The sequence below is a fragment of the Dipteris shenzhenensis genome, chromosome 1 (assembly GCF_047967505.1).
Source record: "Dipteris shenzhenensis isolate YYH24624 ecotype China chromosome 1, Dip_SZ_1.0, whole genome shotgun sequence".
NCBI classification, from domain to species: Eukaryota; Viridiplantae; Streptophyta; class Polypodiopsida; order Gleicheniales; family Dipteridaceae; genus Dipteris; species Dipteris shenzhenensis.
The window spans coordinates 32,250,119-32,267,487 of NC_141596.1; the positions used below are offsets into that span (position 1 = coordinate 32,250,119).

General features: G+C 46.2%; 1 protein-coding gene across 2 annotated transcripts in view; it reads right to left on the reverse strand.

Moving 5' to 3' along the window:
- The window catches only part of BIN4 (double-stranded DNA binding protein), a 100,209-nt gene that overhangs the window by 19,412 nt on the left and 63,428 nt on the right, over positions 1-17,369 (reverse strand). For both annotated transcript variants that reach the window (XM_087381363.1, XM_087381355.1), the window contains one exon: positions 8,821-8,896. In XM_087381363.1, the coding sequence (XP_087237489.1) occupies positions 8,821-8,896 (76 nt within the window). The remainder of the gene's footprint in view (positions 1-8,820; positions 8,897-17,369) is intronic.

The window sequence follows — 17,369 nt, forward strand, 5'->3', positions numbered from 1 at the left end:
GTCCCTCTATCTCAAGACTCAAGTACCATATAGAATTGTGAAAATTTCTATAAAAAACAAAACGGATCCTTTCAACCACAAGAACAGAGCTCATAACTAGATCATGCAGAGTTCTTGATATGTGATTTGCATAGCTTAAGGTCTCACAAGCCATGGAGAATATCACCCCAAGAAAACTATAAAACATGAGAAGTATATACCTAGATGAATCCAGGAACATTCCCAAACTCATCCTCTAAAAAGATATGTCAACAAACTATAAAACATGAGAAGTATATATATTTCAACAAACTTGAAATCATATGTCATGTGTGCAGCAGCAAAGTAGGACCACTTGCTCACAAAAAAAACTTATAACAGTCAGCCCCACTCTATGGTGGTCAGATTTACAGGACGGGAGTTGGCAAGAACAGAAAAGTAAGACTTGGCCTATGAAACCTGCAAAACTGAATTTGCTGCTCCCTTTGACCCTCTCATTTTCATGCTCCATGTGAGGGCGTGTTTGTGCTGTCAGAGTTTTTCATGTCATCCTCTTTGCATTTTATCATGTCTTTGTTATAGAAATATGGAAAGCTCTCCAGGTAAAAAATACAGTTGGAACTAGATATACAATCACGCAAAAGCCATCTCAGTGAATATGAAGTTTAATGAACCCAATGGACAATAATGCAAAGGCAACCAAAATTGTCTTTCTGATAGACTTTGGATTTTTCATTCTGTGTTGCTCAACAGATATATCTTAATTGCAACGTTGACCATAATATATAAAGAAATTTAAAAGCAATTTACACTCTGCCCCTCATGCCCCTCCCCATGGGGCCACCTCCCTACATCCTCTTGTTGAAAATGGGAGAGGGTGAGAGACACATGATTGGAGACAAGAGCTGAGGCACAATAGCTGATGTTGATAGTTGGTAGATTCGTAGCAAGTACATGGCCTCATTTATAGGCTGGCCTTATCTTCCCATACTGATACCTCATAGATGAGGTCACACACAAGAGAATCTAGATCCTATAATCTAGGGGAGGAATCACACCTACCACATGAGGTGGCACAAGTGGCCTCAAGACTCTTCACACTCACACAACTATAGGACACTCCTAGGACTCTAGGACCACGCACATTAGGACCACACACACTAGGACTCCGATTCCAACAAACCCCCCTTTGGAGCTAGGGTGAGAGACTATGACATCATCCAGACTGTGCATCCTAGGCAATCTCAGAGGCTAACAGCTGAGCATAATTCAGAGGTTGAACCAAGGACTCTCATGGCTTAGGTGTCAACGTGATAAGAGACTCAAATCTGAGCATGGATGCATGACCAACTCATAGGTCTAGGGAGTACACCAACATCCTGGAACTCGGCCAGGCCTGATAAAGGAAAGACATAACAACCCCCCTGTCTCCTAACTGGGTACATGGAAATAAGTGGAGCCTTTTATAGGACAAGGCACACAAAAATGACAAATTATTACATCATTTTAGGGAGACTACCCAAGTGACTCTAGAAAGCCCACTCTTCATCTATCACCTCATGGAGGGATAGACCAGAAACAGCAGCAGTGCAGGCTTGTTCCTCAGGTCCAGAAGGTGTAGCTTCATCGTCTTCGTCCTCGCTCTGCTCCGCAACTAGATTGGCATGTTCTTTGGCTTGTACCTTTGCCATTTTCTTGCAGCAACGATCCCCTCGATGGCCAAGTTTCTGACAATAATTACATTTAAGAGGTTTTCCATTCTTCTTGGGCTTATTCTTGAGAAAGAATGCTTTGCCAGATTCGAAGGAAGATTCTGCTTTCTCTGTAAGCCTACGGTCCTCATCAATGAGATGAGCTACCATATCCTTAAAGCTCATATTGCGGCTGACTCTTAGGACAGCAAGGATCTCATTGTACTTGGAAATGTCTTCAATACTGGAAGTACAACAACTTGATCATCATCTTCAACAATGGCTCGGATGGCAAATAATTGTTGGAGAATTGACCCAAGATTGCTCAAGTGTTCATTGAGGGTTTCAGTTTCCTTCATCTTGAGCTTGAAGAGTTTTTGTTTGAGAAATACTTTGGAATTATTGATCTTATTTCCAAACAAATTCTCTAACTTTTCCCAAACGTCATTTGCTCTCTTATCAAAATCCACATGGTGGATAAGGTTGTCAGCTAAAGCTAGGCCAATGATAGCCATTGCTTTATCATTTTGGTTCTCCCACCAACTGATTCTAGCATCATCACCTTGGGGTTTTGGCTCCTTGCCATTGGTGATATTCCATATGCCTTCTCGCATAAGAAGAAGCCGGAGTTTTGTCTGCCAAGTTGGGAAATTGCTCCCTGAGATTTCTTGATGAACGAGGAGTTTTTTATGCTATCCATTGGTGGGAAGGTCTTAGCTGTTATTACAGCCAGTGTCTAAATCCCTTACAATGTTTACTCAGATTTCAAAAAAGACCCAAATTTTACATGGTAGAAGCTTCAATTATGCCAAAGGAAGACACAGAACAGAAAAGCCCTAAATTTTAGGGTTAGGTTTGCTGCAAAATTAGGGTTTGCAGAGAATTGGGGCTTTTCTAAATTTCTGACAGAAGAGTTCTTGTTCAACAGTTGGGAACCCTCACATCATGAAAACACCCAAAAAATTCGAGAAGTTGAGCATAAATTGTAAAGGGGCGAAAATTAGGGTTTCGGGCAGGAAATTGGTCACGAACAGGACCTGTGTCAGTCAAAATAACGACTGAATTGCTGCAGTATTATCTTCATATGTTGGTGGAGAGGAATCAATTGGAGATCTTTAGAATGGCGAGCTTCGACACAGATAGAGCAGGGTTCAAGTCGGTCTGAATAGAGATAGAGCAGGGCTGCTACTGCATCAAGGCATCCTCAAGAGACAGGGAGGCAACAAGAAATCGATGAGCCAAATCATGGACAACAGATCGTGAGGTTTATGGGCCCACCCCGCTTCCGCTGCGTTGACGTGCGAGTCGATGGCCATGGCCCTCAGGTCGTCAGTCACCGGTACATACGAGACGCCGCCAAGTCATCGCCTTGTTACAAGACCGGAGCTGTCGCAGGTCTAGCTACGTGGACAGTAGGAGAAGTTGCGTGCGCAACTAGAAGCAACGTGGGTGTGCGGGCACTCAGCAGGCTCGAGTAGGTAGAAGCTCTGCAGTATGGCGGGCAGAATGGCGCACGAGCGCGCGTGGGCAGATTGCGAGGGAGGCCGACTCTGGTGGTGCATGCAGCGTAAGTAGAGCGTAAGTAGAGGCAGCAGAAGAGTGGCGCAAGTGTGGCAGCGCAGCTCCTTGTTGATGACGCTCATCACCTCAAGGAGAGGAGGAAATCACGAGTAGCTACAAGAGGAGCTTACGAGGAGAGGAATGGGCAGGACGCTTCAAGGTGGCTCTGATACCAACTGTTGAAAATGGGAGAGGGTGAGAGACACATGATTGGAGACAAGAGCTGAGGCACAATAGCTGATGTTGATAGTTGGTAGATTCGTAGCAAGTACATGGCCTCATTTATAGGCTGGGCAAGCCTTATCTTCCCATACTGATACCTCATAGATGAGGTCACACACAAGAGAATCTAGATCCTATAATCTAGGGGAGGAATCACACCTACCACATGAGGTGGCACAAGTGGCCTCAAGACTCTTCACACTTACACAACTATAGGACACTCCTAGGACTCTAGGACCACGCACACTAGGACCACACACACTAGGACTCCGATTCCAACACCTCTATCTGGCACCCCCGCCCCCACACAACCTCTCCATATGTCCCTGCCATTTGTTCACACAAAAAGCCACCCTGCCCACTTTAAGTCTCCCATTTGTGTTTGTCATTCCTCATAGATGTTTGTCATTACAAAACCAATTGACATAAGGCGTTTGAGCAGCATGTTTGTGTAGCTTTATCCCTTATTTTATTTACCTCAAATCCGGCCTCCAGAAACTTCTGAGGAAAAAATACAGCTAGAACTATATACACAATCACGCAAAAGCCATCTCAATAGATATGAAGTTTGAATGAACCCAATGGAAAACAATGCAAAGGCAACCCAATTTGTCTCTATATATAGATTTTGGATTTTTCAGTCTATGTTCCTTAACAGATAACTGTGCAAATCCCATATCTCAATTGCAATGTTGACGATAACATTTAATGAAATTTCGAAGCAATTTACTCTCTGCCCCTCACCCCCTCCCTATGGGCTACCTCCCTATATCCTATACCTGGCCCTCAGCCCCCGCACCTCCTCTCCATATGCCCCCACACACTCCATTAGTCCACACAAAAAGCCACCCTGCTCACTTTAATTCCCCCATTTACGTTTGTCATTCTTCATAGATGTGTGATAATTTGTTTCTATTTGATGCTCTTTATGCTTGATCTTCTCAATTGTCAAGAATGGTTTGGATTCTGTAGTCCACCGGTTTTCCATACGGGTTTCTATTTAGAGTCCTTTGTCTTTCTTGGTCATCAGTCGGCTCAGGTTGCTTTCTCCCTGAATGCTTTATTGCATGCTACTTCAATTTGCAGGTTTGTCTAAATGGTGTGCAATTGGCCATTTCTTGGCAAGTCAGCTTGATACTGGCATCCTTCTTTGATTCACATCTAAGGTCCATCTTTGATGTCTTTTGTGTCAACGTTTTTACGTTTTGTCTAACCAGCCAACCGATTGCCACATTGCATGCCGACTGCCATGTAAGCATCTGCTGCCACATGTATTGCCACGTCAGATCCATACAGCGCACATGGCTGTTTGCCATGTCAACAGCCTCCTACACTAGCCATGTTAGCACCGTACTGTCCATACATCTGCCTATGCGTTCCATGGTCTGTGGTGGCTCCTTGGTGTGTTGTCCATGTGTATAGGATGCCACGTCAAGGCCATGTCATCGCCTCGTGTGTCGGGTGCTGTGTGCCAACTCTGCATCCTTTTGGATGTGCATGGAGAGATGATCCGGACAGCCATATGCTGTCCTGAGCATGCAGCCCATCTCAAACAAGATGATGGATGGCTGCATCCTGATGCTCAGCATCTCATCTCCACCTAAACTACATGTGCATGGCTTCTCATCTAAGGCACTTACAGTGTGGGAAACTAAGCTACAGCAAAGCCTAATAGAGGGTGAAGGATTGACCTTAGAACCAGGCACTTGTCAACTATGGATAGAGTTGCAGCTTGTAATTGTTGATGCTACTTCTACTACACCAGAGGTCCTGTGGGGTCCCTAATGGACATTCATAATGTCAAATCATATGATCCCCTCCCTCTGTCTCTCTATTAACTTAAGTCCTCTACAGCCAGACTGTATAAAAGGGTCATAGCCGAGCTTAGTTGTCCCAGCAAAAATTCCACCCCTAAAGCCTCTTTTATCAATGACATAGGAGCGAAACAAGGCTGCCTCCCTCCCCACACTCTTTGGACTCTTCACAGATGGCCTAGAGCGATGGATAAGACAAAAGGGTGGATTGGGCATTCAGATTGCAGGATATATGGTTTCTACGCAGATAATATGGTCCCTTTTGCCAAAAATACAGCTCAGCTTCAAAAGCACCTTAATGTTCTCTTAGATTCTACAAAAACAGATGCATGATTGTAGACCAAGGTGATAAAGGATAATTCTGATTCTAATTTCTTTGATGGAAGCCACCTATAAGTGATGAAATCCTACTAGTATCCAGGACTGGATTTTGAGGACAACTACAAATGGAATCTATGTGTAGAAAAGAGGATACTTGGAGGTCTAAAAGCTTTGTTCATCTTACAAAACAAATGCAGGAAATCAGACATTTGGAATTGGAATATGAGGAAATTCTTTGTTCAACTCCAGTTCAGCCAGTGGTCTTGTACGGCTGTCAAGTATGGGGTACAACTCTAGCAAAAGAAATGTGGAAAAGAATAGAAAATTTCAGAAAAGGTTCCGAATACAAGAGCTAAGGTAAGAGTGCAAACTCCCTATCCCATGATTTTGGCAAAAACCAAAATGTGCTTCTTGAGGATGAAGCAAGATGTATCTTGATCTCTTACATGGTCAAACTGAGAAAATGGACAGCAACAGAATACCTTAGAAAGAGATGGAAGACACAAGAGAAAAAGGATGGTTCGAGGCACATAATTGGTTGGAAAGATGGGATATCTCAAGCCAAATTCTACCTGAGAAGAAAAGGACCATAAGGGACTTTGTGCAGCTGAAAGTGGTGGACACTTCGTGGAGAGGATGTAAGGGGAAAATGGAGTTCTACAAGAAAGATATCAACCCCATGCAGTACCTCAAAGCCAATATCTTCATGTACAAGAGACATGCTATTTGCAGATTTGGAGTCAGCTCCCACACAGGAGAGGCTCTGTGAAATCTGTGAGGATAGTTTGATAAAGGAGGAGCATCACTTTATATGTTCCTATCAGGGATACTCAGCGATCAGATTGACACAAGATATGCAGACGGTGATCCCACCAGATCTAACGACTTTTAGGCAGAGTTAGGATGTTGACTGGGTGGATAGAGGAGTCATGAGCAGGATAAGCTACAAGGCCAAAGTTGCTTGAACACATAGGGAGAGAATGGAAGAGTGAAAATGAAATTTGTAATCTCACATCTGACCACCTTGCAGTAGCCGTGTTGGCATCAAGGGAAGGTGTTGAGAATTGTGGTGCCATGGAGCATAAGAGTAATGGTGAGTGGTAGAAGAGTGGTAGGAAGTAGAAAAATATGTGATTGGAAGATGGAGATTGCAAGAATATGCCAATCTTGTGTCCTCATGGAGTGAGTTTCTTGTGTGGTTTGACCCCCCATGATCTTGTTGCTCATTCCACCTTGCACTAGGAGAGCTCGGTCCCACTTTCTTCACTAGCTGAGTTTGGAGCATCCCCACTACAGGTTCTCACAAATCTCTACCGTATTAAACACCATGGGTCTTGCATCACAGGGTGATGTAGGCTTCATTGGCTGGCTTTATGCTCCTCCATGGCACTAGTGGCAAAGGGTGAGTAGAGGTGTTGGTATGCACGTACATGCAGATGGTTTGAGAGCCTAGGGCTCCACATAGATAGGTTACCTCCCTTCAAAACAGTGTTGAGGCCCGTTAACCAGGTCATCCAAGAGGATCTTTTACAGTTACACACATTCAGGACTTGGTTGGCACCCCGCAAGCTCCTAGTGAAGCTCAATTTTTGTAAAGACCATTACGTGCTAATTTCAGCAGAGGTTTTTAATGATCCACCAGGGTATACACGGATCCCCACCTCTGCCACTCCCCAAAGATATCTATCGGGCAGTTCCACGTCTCATCCCACCGACTTCGCATTGAGATTGGACAAGCAAAGGTATATCCAAAGAGGGTCACATTTGCACGCTATGCTATTGTGAGGAGATCGAGTCGAAGGAGCATTTTGCTTTCAGATATACCAAGTGTATTACAAGATCAGAGGTCGCTTCACTGCCTCTTTAGGGATGGTTTTGGACCTCTATCCAGCCTTTTGTCTTACCCAGATTAGAGGTGCTTGGCAACTTTCATCCATGAGATCATCCGACATAGGGAGAATTTGCTACGCACAGCCACACTCCACTCATAGCAAAATCATTAGTTTTTCCAGCCAGACAGCACTAACCAGCAATGTTTAAGGAGATGACAAGCCCACGGAACAAAGGAGGAGGGACTTCAGACTTGCCAACGTGTTGAGACACAGATGAAACTAGAGGACCTCCCTTCCATGCTCACCAGATTGGAGACACGGCCGATTGGCATGACAGTAGCACTAGTTTGTTATAGGGCCGTTGTTGCTAGGAGACACAAGTACTAGCAGCCGTCAGCATCCATCACAAGTTTTATGCCACCACAGCAGCCTCAACACATCGACAACCCCCTCTTAGGCTTGGCTTCTCCACTAGCCCTCCCTAGATGGTCATCACAGTGCCGCCAGCCCTCACCCTCTCCATGAGCCCATAGAGTTCTCTCTCTTTATGTATCGGTATCGTTATAATCATGGTTTTCCTATTGTGTTCATCATGGGTGTTGATGCTCTAAGAAATGCTGTGGAACAGGTGCCAAAAGCAAGGAAATAGTGATACCTAAAATTTAAAGTAACACGCTTCTCTTGTTTGCAATTAACATGCAAGGCCTCACTCGTCACAGATCCAAGTATGAGGCAAGAGGGAGGCTTTGATGGCGATTGAAAGTACAAAGAAGACAAGCGCATAGCACAAAGAAATGTATTCCAGAATGAGCCACCAGAAAATAAACCACACAGAGAGTTGCTTTAGTAGGCCAACCTTTAAAAAGTCAAATGCTACAGTTCACTCGCTTACATAATGTGATTATTTTGCAGAAAAGTGAACTTCTATTAAGTATGACCCATGCACATAAAAACAAGATCAAATGCTACAATTGACTAGCTTACATAATGTGATTATTTTGCACAAAAGTGAACTTCTATTAAGTATGACCCATGCACATAGAAACAAGATAAAATCCAAAAACCTAATATAAAATCATGCAAAAAAGAAAGGAGGACGTCAAAATCATGAGATGCATCTACTTTTTAGTCTCACCGGTCCCTTTTTATCTTTGCAAAAGTTAAGAAGTCTCTCTCTTCTTTTTTCCTCTTCTTTCTATAATTACCATCACATTTATAGAGAAAAATTCCATCCCCAAAAAAAAAAAACATGGCACATTTCCTCATAATTACCTCATACCCAAATCGACTCAGCATTACTTTCCAAAATACACGTGCAAGAGAGGTAAATACACTTGTCCATCCCAAACTTTACTCCTTGCTACATGGCTACCAAGAATTCGAAAGACTAATGCAGCATACCTTCAACCATTGTTTCAGCTTCAAAAATGTTTGAACTTGCCTGCAGCTGAACGAAGTCATTCATAATAGCCTCCACCTGAGAAAAGAAAACATGAATAAAACTCAAGGACATAAGACACATGAATTGGTTAATCTCAATACTTTAACGTTCTAATAGAGAGAAGGAAAGAATGAATGAAAGTTTATTAAAGTCTTCATAAGACCAAGAGTCTATGAGACTAAAAGAACCTGATACAATGAGCTGAGAGGAGGAGCCTCTACGTGGGTATCAAATATAATAAAAACTCATAATCATAATACATGGAGAGAACTCTCTGAGCTCATGGCGGCGATGGGAGCTGGCGCCGCTGTGGTAATCATCTAGAAGTTGGCGGATATGTCAAGCCTAAGAGGGGATCGCCGATATGGGAGAGGCTGTTGTGGCAGCATGAAACCTGTGATGGGATGCTGACGACTGTCGGCTATGTGGTCCATTGTGGCCTCTTGGCTATGGCCCTGCGGCAAACAAGTGACAGTGTCACTCGTGTCGTCGTGTCTTTGATTTGGTGAGCATGGAGGGAAGGTCCCCTACTCTGATCTATGCCTCAACCCAATCATGATTCTAACGTGTCTCTTGCTCTAATACTTAGGAGCCTTGTCTCCCTGACCCCTGCTGGCCCATGCTGTATGGCTGGAAAAACGTAGTGATCATGCTCTGAGTGGGGTTTGGCTGTACAACTTGATCTTGCCTACACAACCTGAGCAAATGATCCCTATCTCCAACCGCCTCATGGATGAAAGGTGCCAGGATGCTTCGTGAGGATACGGGGGTATCCCCCTATCTAGATATCTACTCAGACATTGTGGAGTTCTCCAGACGCGGAGAGGTCCTCCTAGTTGGGGATTTCAACACAAGGACAGGTGCACATCAGACATCACTCCTGGACCTGGACTTCCACTCAGATCCGGTCCTATTACCTGAGATGGACACAGAGGACTCGGGCTTCCCCCGCTCCTCGGCTGACAGTCGCGCTCCCGTTACTGCGTATGGGCAGGCTCTTTTAAACCTTGGACGTATACATGATCTCGTCATCTACAATGGACTAGACCGGTGGCCTGCCTCCTCTGGTTTCACATGTTTCCCACATGGCGGAGAAGTCAATGTCGTGACTACATTCTCGGATCTCCTGCTTTAGCCCCACAGATCACTGCACCCTTACCCCCAGGAGCCGATCACACTAACCTGTTCTTTCATATCTTCGTGAGGATACGGGGGTATCCCCCTATCTAGATCTCTACTCAGACATTGTGGAGTTCTCCAGACGCGGAGAGGTCCTCCTAGTTGGGGATTTCAACGCAAGGACAGGTGCACATCAGACATCACTCCTGGACTTCCACTTAGATCCGGTCCTATTACCTGAGATGGACACAGAGGACTCGGGCTTCCCCCGCTCCTCGGCTGACAGTCGCGCTCCCGTTATTGCGTATGGGCAGGCTCTTTTGGACCTTGGACATATACATGATCTGGTCATCTACAATGGACTAGACCGGTGGCCTGCCTCCTCTGGTTTCACATGTTTCCCATATGGCGTAGGAGCCAGTGTCATCAACTACATTCTGGGATCTCCTGCTTTAGCCCCACAGATCACTGACTTCCGCACTGCACCCTTACGCCCAGGAGCCGATCACACTTACCTGTTCTTTCATATCCTTGCGCCCCGAGCCCCTCCCAGCCGCACCCCGCACTACACTACCTATCATGATATACACTTTGATCATAACCTCTCACCTGATTACTCAGCCCACCTAGCCTCCCTCCTCAGACACATAGACACCATACCCTCTCTAGATCACCGAGCCACCCTTATCACCCACTCCCTTCACAATGCAGCCCGCCACATTTTTCCTTCCACTACTCGGTCCACCCGCCCTCCACCCGCTGGCTCCACCCCTTGCAATAGTTGGTATGATGACGAGTGTAAAGCATTACGCCGCACACTCCGACTCACGACCCAACGAAATGCTAGGGCCAACCTATGTCTCACCAAGGATTATTGTCGACTAGTCCATCGCAAGAAGCTAGCCTTCCTGCGCCAGAATGAGGATACGTTACTGAACATTCTGTTTAGTAGCAACTCCAAGGATTTCTGGAGGAAATTCCTAGAACGCCGATCCCCCTCCCCCCTCACAGACACTTCCCTCTGGCACTCCTACGCACGTACACTCTATGATATCCCTGATCAGCCTCCTCCCGACCTCTCAGCCACCCCCCGCCCCACTTCTTGTATCCTCTTCACAACCCAGGGAGTCACCCATGCAGCGCATAAGCTTCACAACGGCCAAGCTAAGGATCATGAGGGCCTATGCACAGAGTTTGTTGCCTATGGCATCAAAACTCTAGCCCCCATCCTGGCAACGCTGTTCAATGAAGCTGTCTGCCACGGGTTCCCCAGAGCCTGGACCTAAACACTATCACACCCATCCACAAAGCAGGAGATCCCATGGATCCAGAGAATTACAGGACCATCATGATTGGACATGTTATGTCCAAGATCTATGCATCAGTGTTAGATGGCGAGGTCAGTGCTCGCGCACAAGTACAGGGGCTCAGGGCATCCGGACAAGCCCGCTTCAGGGCGGATCACTCGACTTACGATCACATTTTTACACTTAGAGGGATCATTGAGGAGGCCAGACACAAGAGACAGAGAGTATATTGTTGCTTTGTGGATTTCCGCAAGGCATTCGACACCGTTCCCCGTGCCCGACTCGTCAGACGCCTGCAGGAGTTAGGCTACGACTCGGTGATTATCTGGGCAGTAGTAGCTCTCTATGAGCGGGTGACGGGGCAGGTCAGGATTGGCACCAGCTAGACCCCAGTGATCACGAGCACTATCAGAGTCAAACAAGGATGTCCCTTGTCACCGACTCTATTTGGCCTCTACATCGACGAGCTCGAGACCACCATCAGGACACTCGGAGGTGCAGGCAGCTCTCTTGCGGAGGCTGTCATCCAGATTCTCCTATACGCAGACGATGTAGTACTACTATCCTCTTCTGCTACTGGTCTTCAACGACACCTGGATGGACTTCAGGTCTTCTGTGATACACATGACTTGAAGGTCAACCTTGGGAAAACCAAGGTGATGATCTTCAACACTTCCAGACCCGCTATGCACCGAGAGCAGTTCCTCTTCGCCGGCGACCCTGTTGAGATAGTTGACTCTTACACATACTTGGGCGTTGTCTTCTCAGGCCCGATCTTCACGATGCGCCCGGCCATGCAGGCCAGGATCAGCCGGGGATCAACGCCCTTGCCAGGCTGGAGCGACATTGCTACCACTCCCACTTCCAGGACCCGCGGACCAAGTCTCTCCTTTTTGATTCTTTGGTCCGCCCAGCAGGCATGTATGGTAGCCCGTGGTGGGGAGTCGACCTTTCAGACACAGAGTGGGCTCGAGTCGAGCGCCTACAGATACTGATGTTTGCTCGGATGATCCGCAGCAAACCATCGGTACCACACTAGATCATTCTAGTAGAGTTCGGCGCCTCACCCCTACAGCTTGATGCGGCTTTTCAAGCTATCACCTATCTCCACAGAGTCAGGGATTTCAGCTCCTCCGCCGACGGTCACCTCTGCCTACCTTGGCTAGCCCTATTCTCCTCTATGGCCTTATCCGTTGATGGGGACCAGCCATGCTCGTATAGTCGTCTTTCCAGTTGGTTCACCCGACTGGGCCTCGACTTAGACCGATTGCCTCCTTTTCAGTACAGCCTCGACGCTCCACCATCTCCCCTCTCCCCCACTGACCAGGAGGTCAACCGGCTCATTCGAGCGGATCTGCTCCAGCTCCACACCTGGCGGACATGGTTTCTTCACTCCGAGCTTCCTGTGAAGCTCGACTTCTACCGCCGACACTGCCTCCAGATTTCACAGGAGGGCTTCATCACACCTCCGGGTTACACACAGCTTCATCTACCACATGCGCTCCGGATCTCCCTCGGTCAGTTTAGGGTCTCGTCACACCGATTACGGATCGAGAGCGGACGCGCAGAGGGTATCCCACGAGAGGACCGCCTTTGCCCACTTTGCGACTTGCAGGAGATCAAGTCGGAGGAGCACTTTGCTTTCAGATGTCCTATCTATTATGCCATTCGAGGCCGGTACCACTGCCTCTTCCGCGACGGATTCGGCCCCCTCCCACACATGCTGCAGTTCTCGGATCAGCGATGCCTAGCCGCTTTCTTACATGAGATGACTCGCCACTGAGATACCTCTCTCCAAGCACGGCGACACGAGCAACACACACAATGTGAGGACACCCAGCGGCCTATCACTTATTTCTTCCAGTCACAGGATACCTCTCCTCAGTCTAGCCGACGATGCAGACATGAGCGAGAGCCAGAGCCACGACAGCTGCGCCAGCGGACAGACTCACACATCGGGGTCCATGACATCTCGTCTCTGCTCTCTGTCCGCCCCACCGAGGTTACCGTTGCCCTCATCCATAGGGCCACCCGCCGCCCCCGACGACCGAGCTCGATTAGGCCGCGTGACGTCAGAGGCCAATCATCTATCGCAGGGTTTTTTCTGGCCTCCCATTTGACGGCCCCTCTATGATTGGTCTCTGACGATCACCACCTGCACATATATACTGTATCTCCCCCCTCTATCCCATTTTTGTTTTTTGTATCATCTGGAGGTAGACACATATTTTTTGTATCAGGACTAGACACACCGTCCTTCATAGCCTCTTTTTTGTAGAAACGGTTGGCTGGCCCGTTTTGAGACCGCCACCGTTATGCTCATTGTATCAGTTATCTTTAGTCTCATAGACCTTCACGGTCTCCCAAAGACTTTAATAAACTTTCTTTCTTTCTTTCTTTCTTTCTAATTTGGGTAGGACATGAGACTAGATAGGGGTCCAAACCCATCCTTGAAGAGGCACTGGTGGCAACCTCTGATCTCATAGTACACCAGGCATCTGAGAGCAAAATGCTCCTCCAACTCAATCTCCTCATGATTGCATAGGGTGCAAATGAAACCCTCTCTAGTAATGCCCTCTGCCGTCCACTCTCAATGCGAAGTCGGTGTGATGGGACGCAAAACTGCCCAATAGATATCCTCAAGGAGTGGGAGGTGGATCCGTGTGTATCTTGGTGGATCAATGAAGCCCTCTGCTGAGATCCGCAAGCAATGGTCTCTGTAAAAACTGAGCTTCACATGGAGCTTGTGGGGTGCCAACTAGGTCGTGAATGTATGTAACTATAAGAGATCCTCTCAGATGACCTGGTTCACCTCGTAATATGTGAGTGGGACGAAGGGGGCCTCAATGTTGTCTTGGAAGAGAGCAATATGTCTATGTGGAGCCCCAGGTTCTCAAACCACCTGCGTGTATGTGCGTACTAGCACCTCTGGTCACCCTTAACCGCCACGGCCATGGATGCAAATAGGGCCAACCACCGTGCAAGAGCTCTACTCCTAATGTGGTAGAGATACAAGATAACTTGGAACACTATATCAAGCTGTAGTGGGGATGCTCCAAACTTGGCCAGGACTGAAGGCTTACTGTGGATCATCCGTGAGAGCATGAGAATTGAGGTCTCTCAACTTGGGCCCAATTGTCTCTGATATGTTTGGCCCCCAACAAGGGCTGCCATTGATAGGCCCCCAACAAGGGCTGCCATAATACTAGCTGGGCAGACCAAAGAGTCAAAGAGAAGAGTCTTGGTCCAGGGATTCTAGAAATGAGAGTGAAAGCACTACTGCCACTCAAGCCTAGATGGCTGCAGAGTGGATATACCAACCCATTCTTTTCCTCAAGATAGCTCTCCGGCATCAAGTTTCCTCATTTGGGCTGCTCAATCACACTTGTGACTAGCAAAAAGACGTTCTATATGTACAACAACAAACCAATTCCCAATGCTATGGAGACAGGATTGAAATTGGATGTCGATGTGAATGAGCCAAAAGAGATGCCACTTTGTCCATGCAGCTCGTGGGAAACTTGATTTTGGTGTAACATTTCATAAGCAATGAGTTGTGTCATTCTGTATATTGATGATTGCACATCCTAAGGCCACCCATTGGCAAGTAGCCACAAGAATCCTTGGGTATATCAAAGATACAATATATTTGGAATTCTTTAGTGGCGACACAAGAGAGTGCGGTCCTCATTCATTGAACAATCAATCATGCATCACTTTTGTGAAACATCATATGCATCATTCCAAGACTAAGCATTGATATTAAATATCATTTCATCAGTGAAAAGCTGAAAAATCAGCAAGTCCAAACGATTTATTACTCTACCAAGGACGATCCAACAAACATATTCATAAGGCTTTACGAAAGGACAGATATTCCCTTTGGAGGAATCTCCTTGGCATAGAGGATAACGTGTTTCTTCAAAAGGGGATTGATGATGCAAGAGAGGATGCAATCAGCCCTTTGGAGACTAGCATGAAATATATGCTTGAGAAGTTTGGGTTGGATCAATCTCACATTGAGAATGCATGAAGAGTGGGAAAGCAGACAATCCCTCGAGAAGCCATTGATCATCAAGCTTAAGCATGCCAAAGCAACATGAAGTCCTAACGAAGAGAAGAACCCCAAATTTTGTCAAAGAAGAGCTCACACAACTATAGATTGAGACCGGAAGGAGGGCATCAAAAGGGTGATGGAGGCAAGATAGGTTCATCATCCAAAAGTGAAAGCCCCACTGGACTTTATGTTTCTAACCGAGCACTTTTGTCGAGACTTTCTGAGAGAAAGAGCTCATACATAGTATACATGTATGCGCATCATAGCCCAAAGCCTAAAGACCTCATACATAGTATACACGTATGAACATTTGAGCCCAAATGCAGGGCTCCTATAGTACATGGGTGCACAAGGCAAAGTGGCAAACCATTTTTGCCCACACGTCACATTCAGAGGTACAAATGAGCATGCTTGTTACATGTGGATCCAAGTCAAGAGGCCCCATCCATAGATGTGTACATTGTGGCCTGTTACTTTTCTCCACAGACACCCGATTATGCTAGAATGACCTCGAGGAGGGACAGGTCTCACCATTTTTTACTCTATCAGGACATCCATAGATACATGCAGTAGGGAGACGGCTTACTCATAAGAGACGTCAATGCCAAGACCACATACAGTGGCACTGTGCACGCATGCAGCTCGTTAAAATCACTAATTTCCTTCCCTAGTTTTTAAGGTAACTGATTTTTATTAGTTTCGTAGACCCTTCGGTCTTTCAAAGACGTCAATTAAATTTCTTCCTTTCTTTCCCACAGGGGACCTTGTGAGTCTAGATCTGAGTCAGATGACTAATGGTGGAAAGGGTAGCACATTTCTGCTCAAAGGAGTCGATGAACTATTGATATCCTTCTAATCGTGAAGTGAAAAGACAGTTTTATATCTGCCTAATCTCATAGTATCTGAGATATCCGATCAAAACATCTCTGCTGCTACCTCTTGTGTGTCACAAAGGGTAGGTCTCTACAATGATATATGCTACAATGCATTGCTTTAGAATCCGTCGGATGCAGTTCTTAACTAGTAATCTGTACTACTTGAGAGGTTGTAAACCTGTCATCAGTATAATCTTGGATGACGTGATGACCTCTTGCTACGTGAGATGAAGGGGGTGTTTGGTTAGTATTGATATGGGGGTATGTGATTGATTGACATGCTCTGTGACTCGAACCATCTAGTGGCGCGTGTGTACCAACACTGCACATCCCCCTTAGATGCAAGCTGCATGGAATATGAGACAGCTATTACCCATGTCTGTCAAGCGGTGCTGCCTAATTATGTCCAAGTATGTGGTGATTTGGAATGAGGCATCCTTGTGGAGGGGTATCGCTGTGAAATCAGCCAAAATAATGTCATGTAGAGTGCATCTCTTCCCAAGATTTATGCGAGATAGCAGCACCTGTAATTTCTCAAAGCTAGTCCACTCATTCTCTCTATGGTCTACTGCGCAAAAGGCACTTGCATATAGAGTAGCTGGTCGAACTAGAGAGTCAAAAGGAGGGACTTCATGTTCACGTCTTGGAAGTGTGCTTGGAAGCATTCTCTCTCCGATATCAACAACGATGTATGCCCTATAGTCAAGCATTCTTGAGCTTCTAGTTTCATGGTAAGGTTTGGACTCCTGAAAATGCTTCCCAAGTATACATGAGATCGTACGATCTCAGTTTGTTTTCCTGCGAGAGTGAAACCCTCAAGCTGAAGTTGAGCCTCATTGGTATCAAGATAATTACCTTGGTTTTATTCAGCTTGGGCCTCCATATCCCAACTCTCACGAAAGGTCTGCAAAGCTATCAAATGCATCTGTAGTCCCTCTGCTACGTTTGAGATTAACACCACATCATTAGCATAAAAGCAAGATTGGTATGAGGATCTGTTGTTGAAGAAGTGAAAGGAAAGCATGAAGCTGAACATGAAACAAGAGAATGCATATAGAATGAAGAAGGGTGAGGTCCATATGTAGGCACCTCTACATGAGCCACCAAGCTCCACAATCATCTCCTCAATCAGCTCCTAGAATCTCTCAATC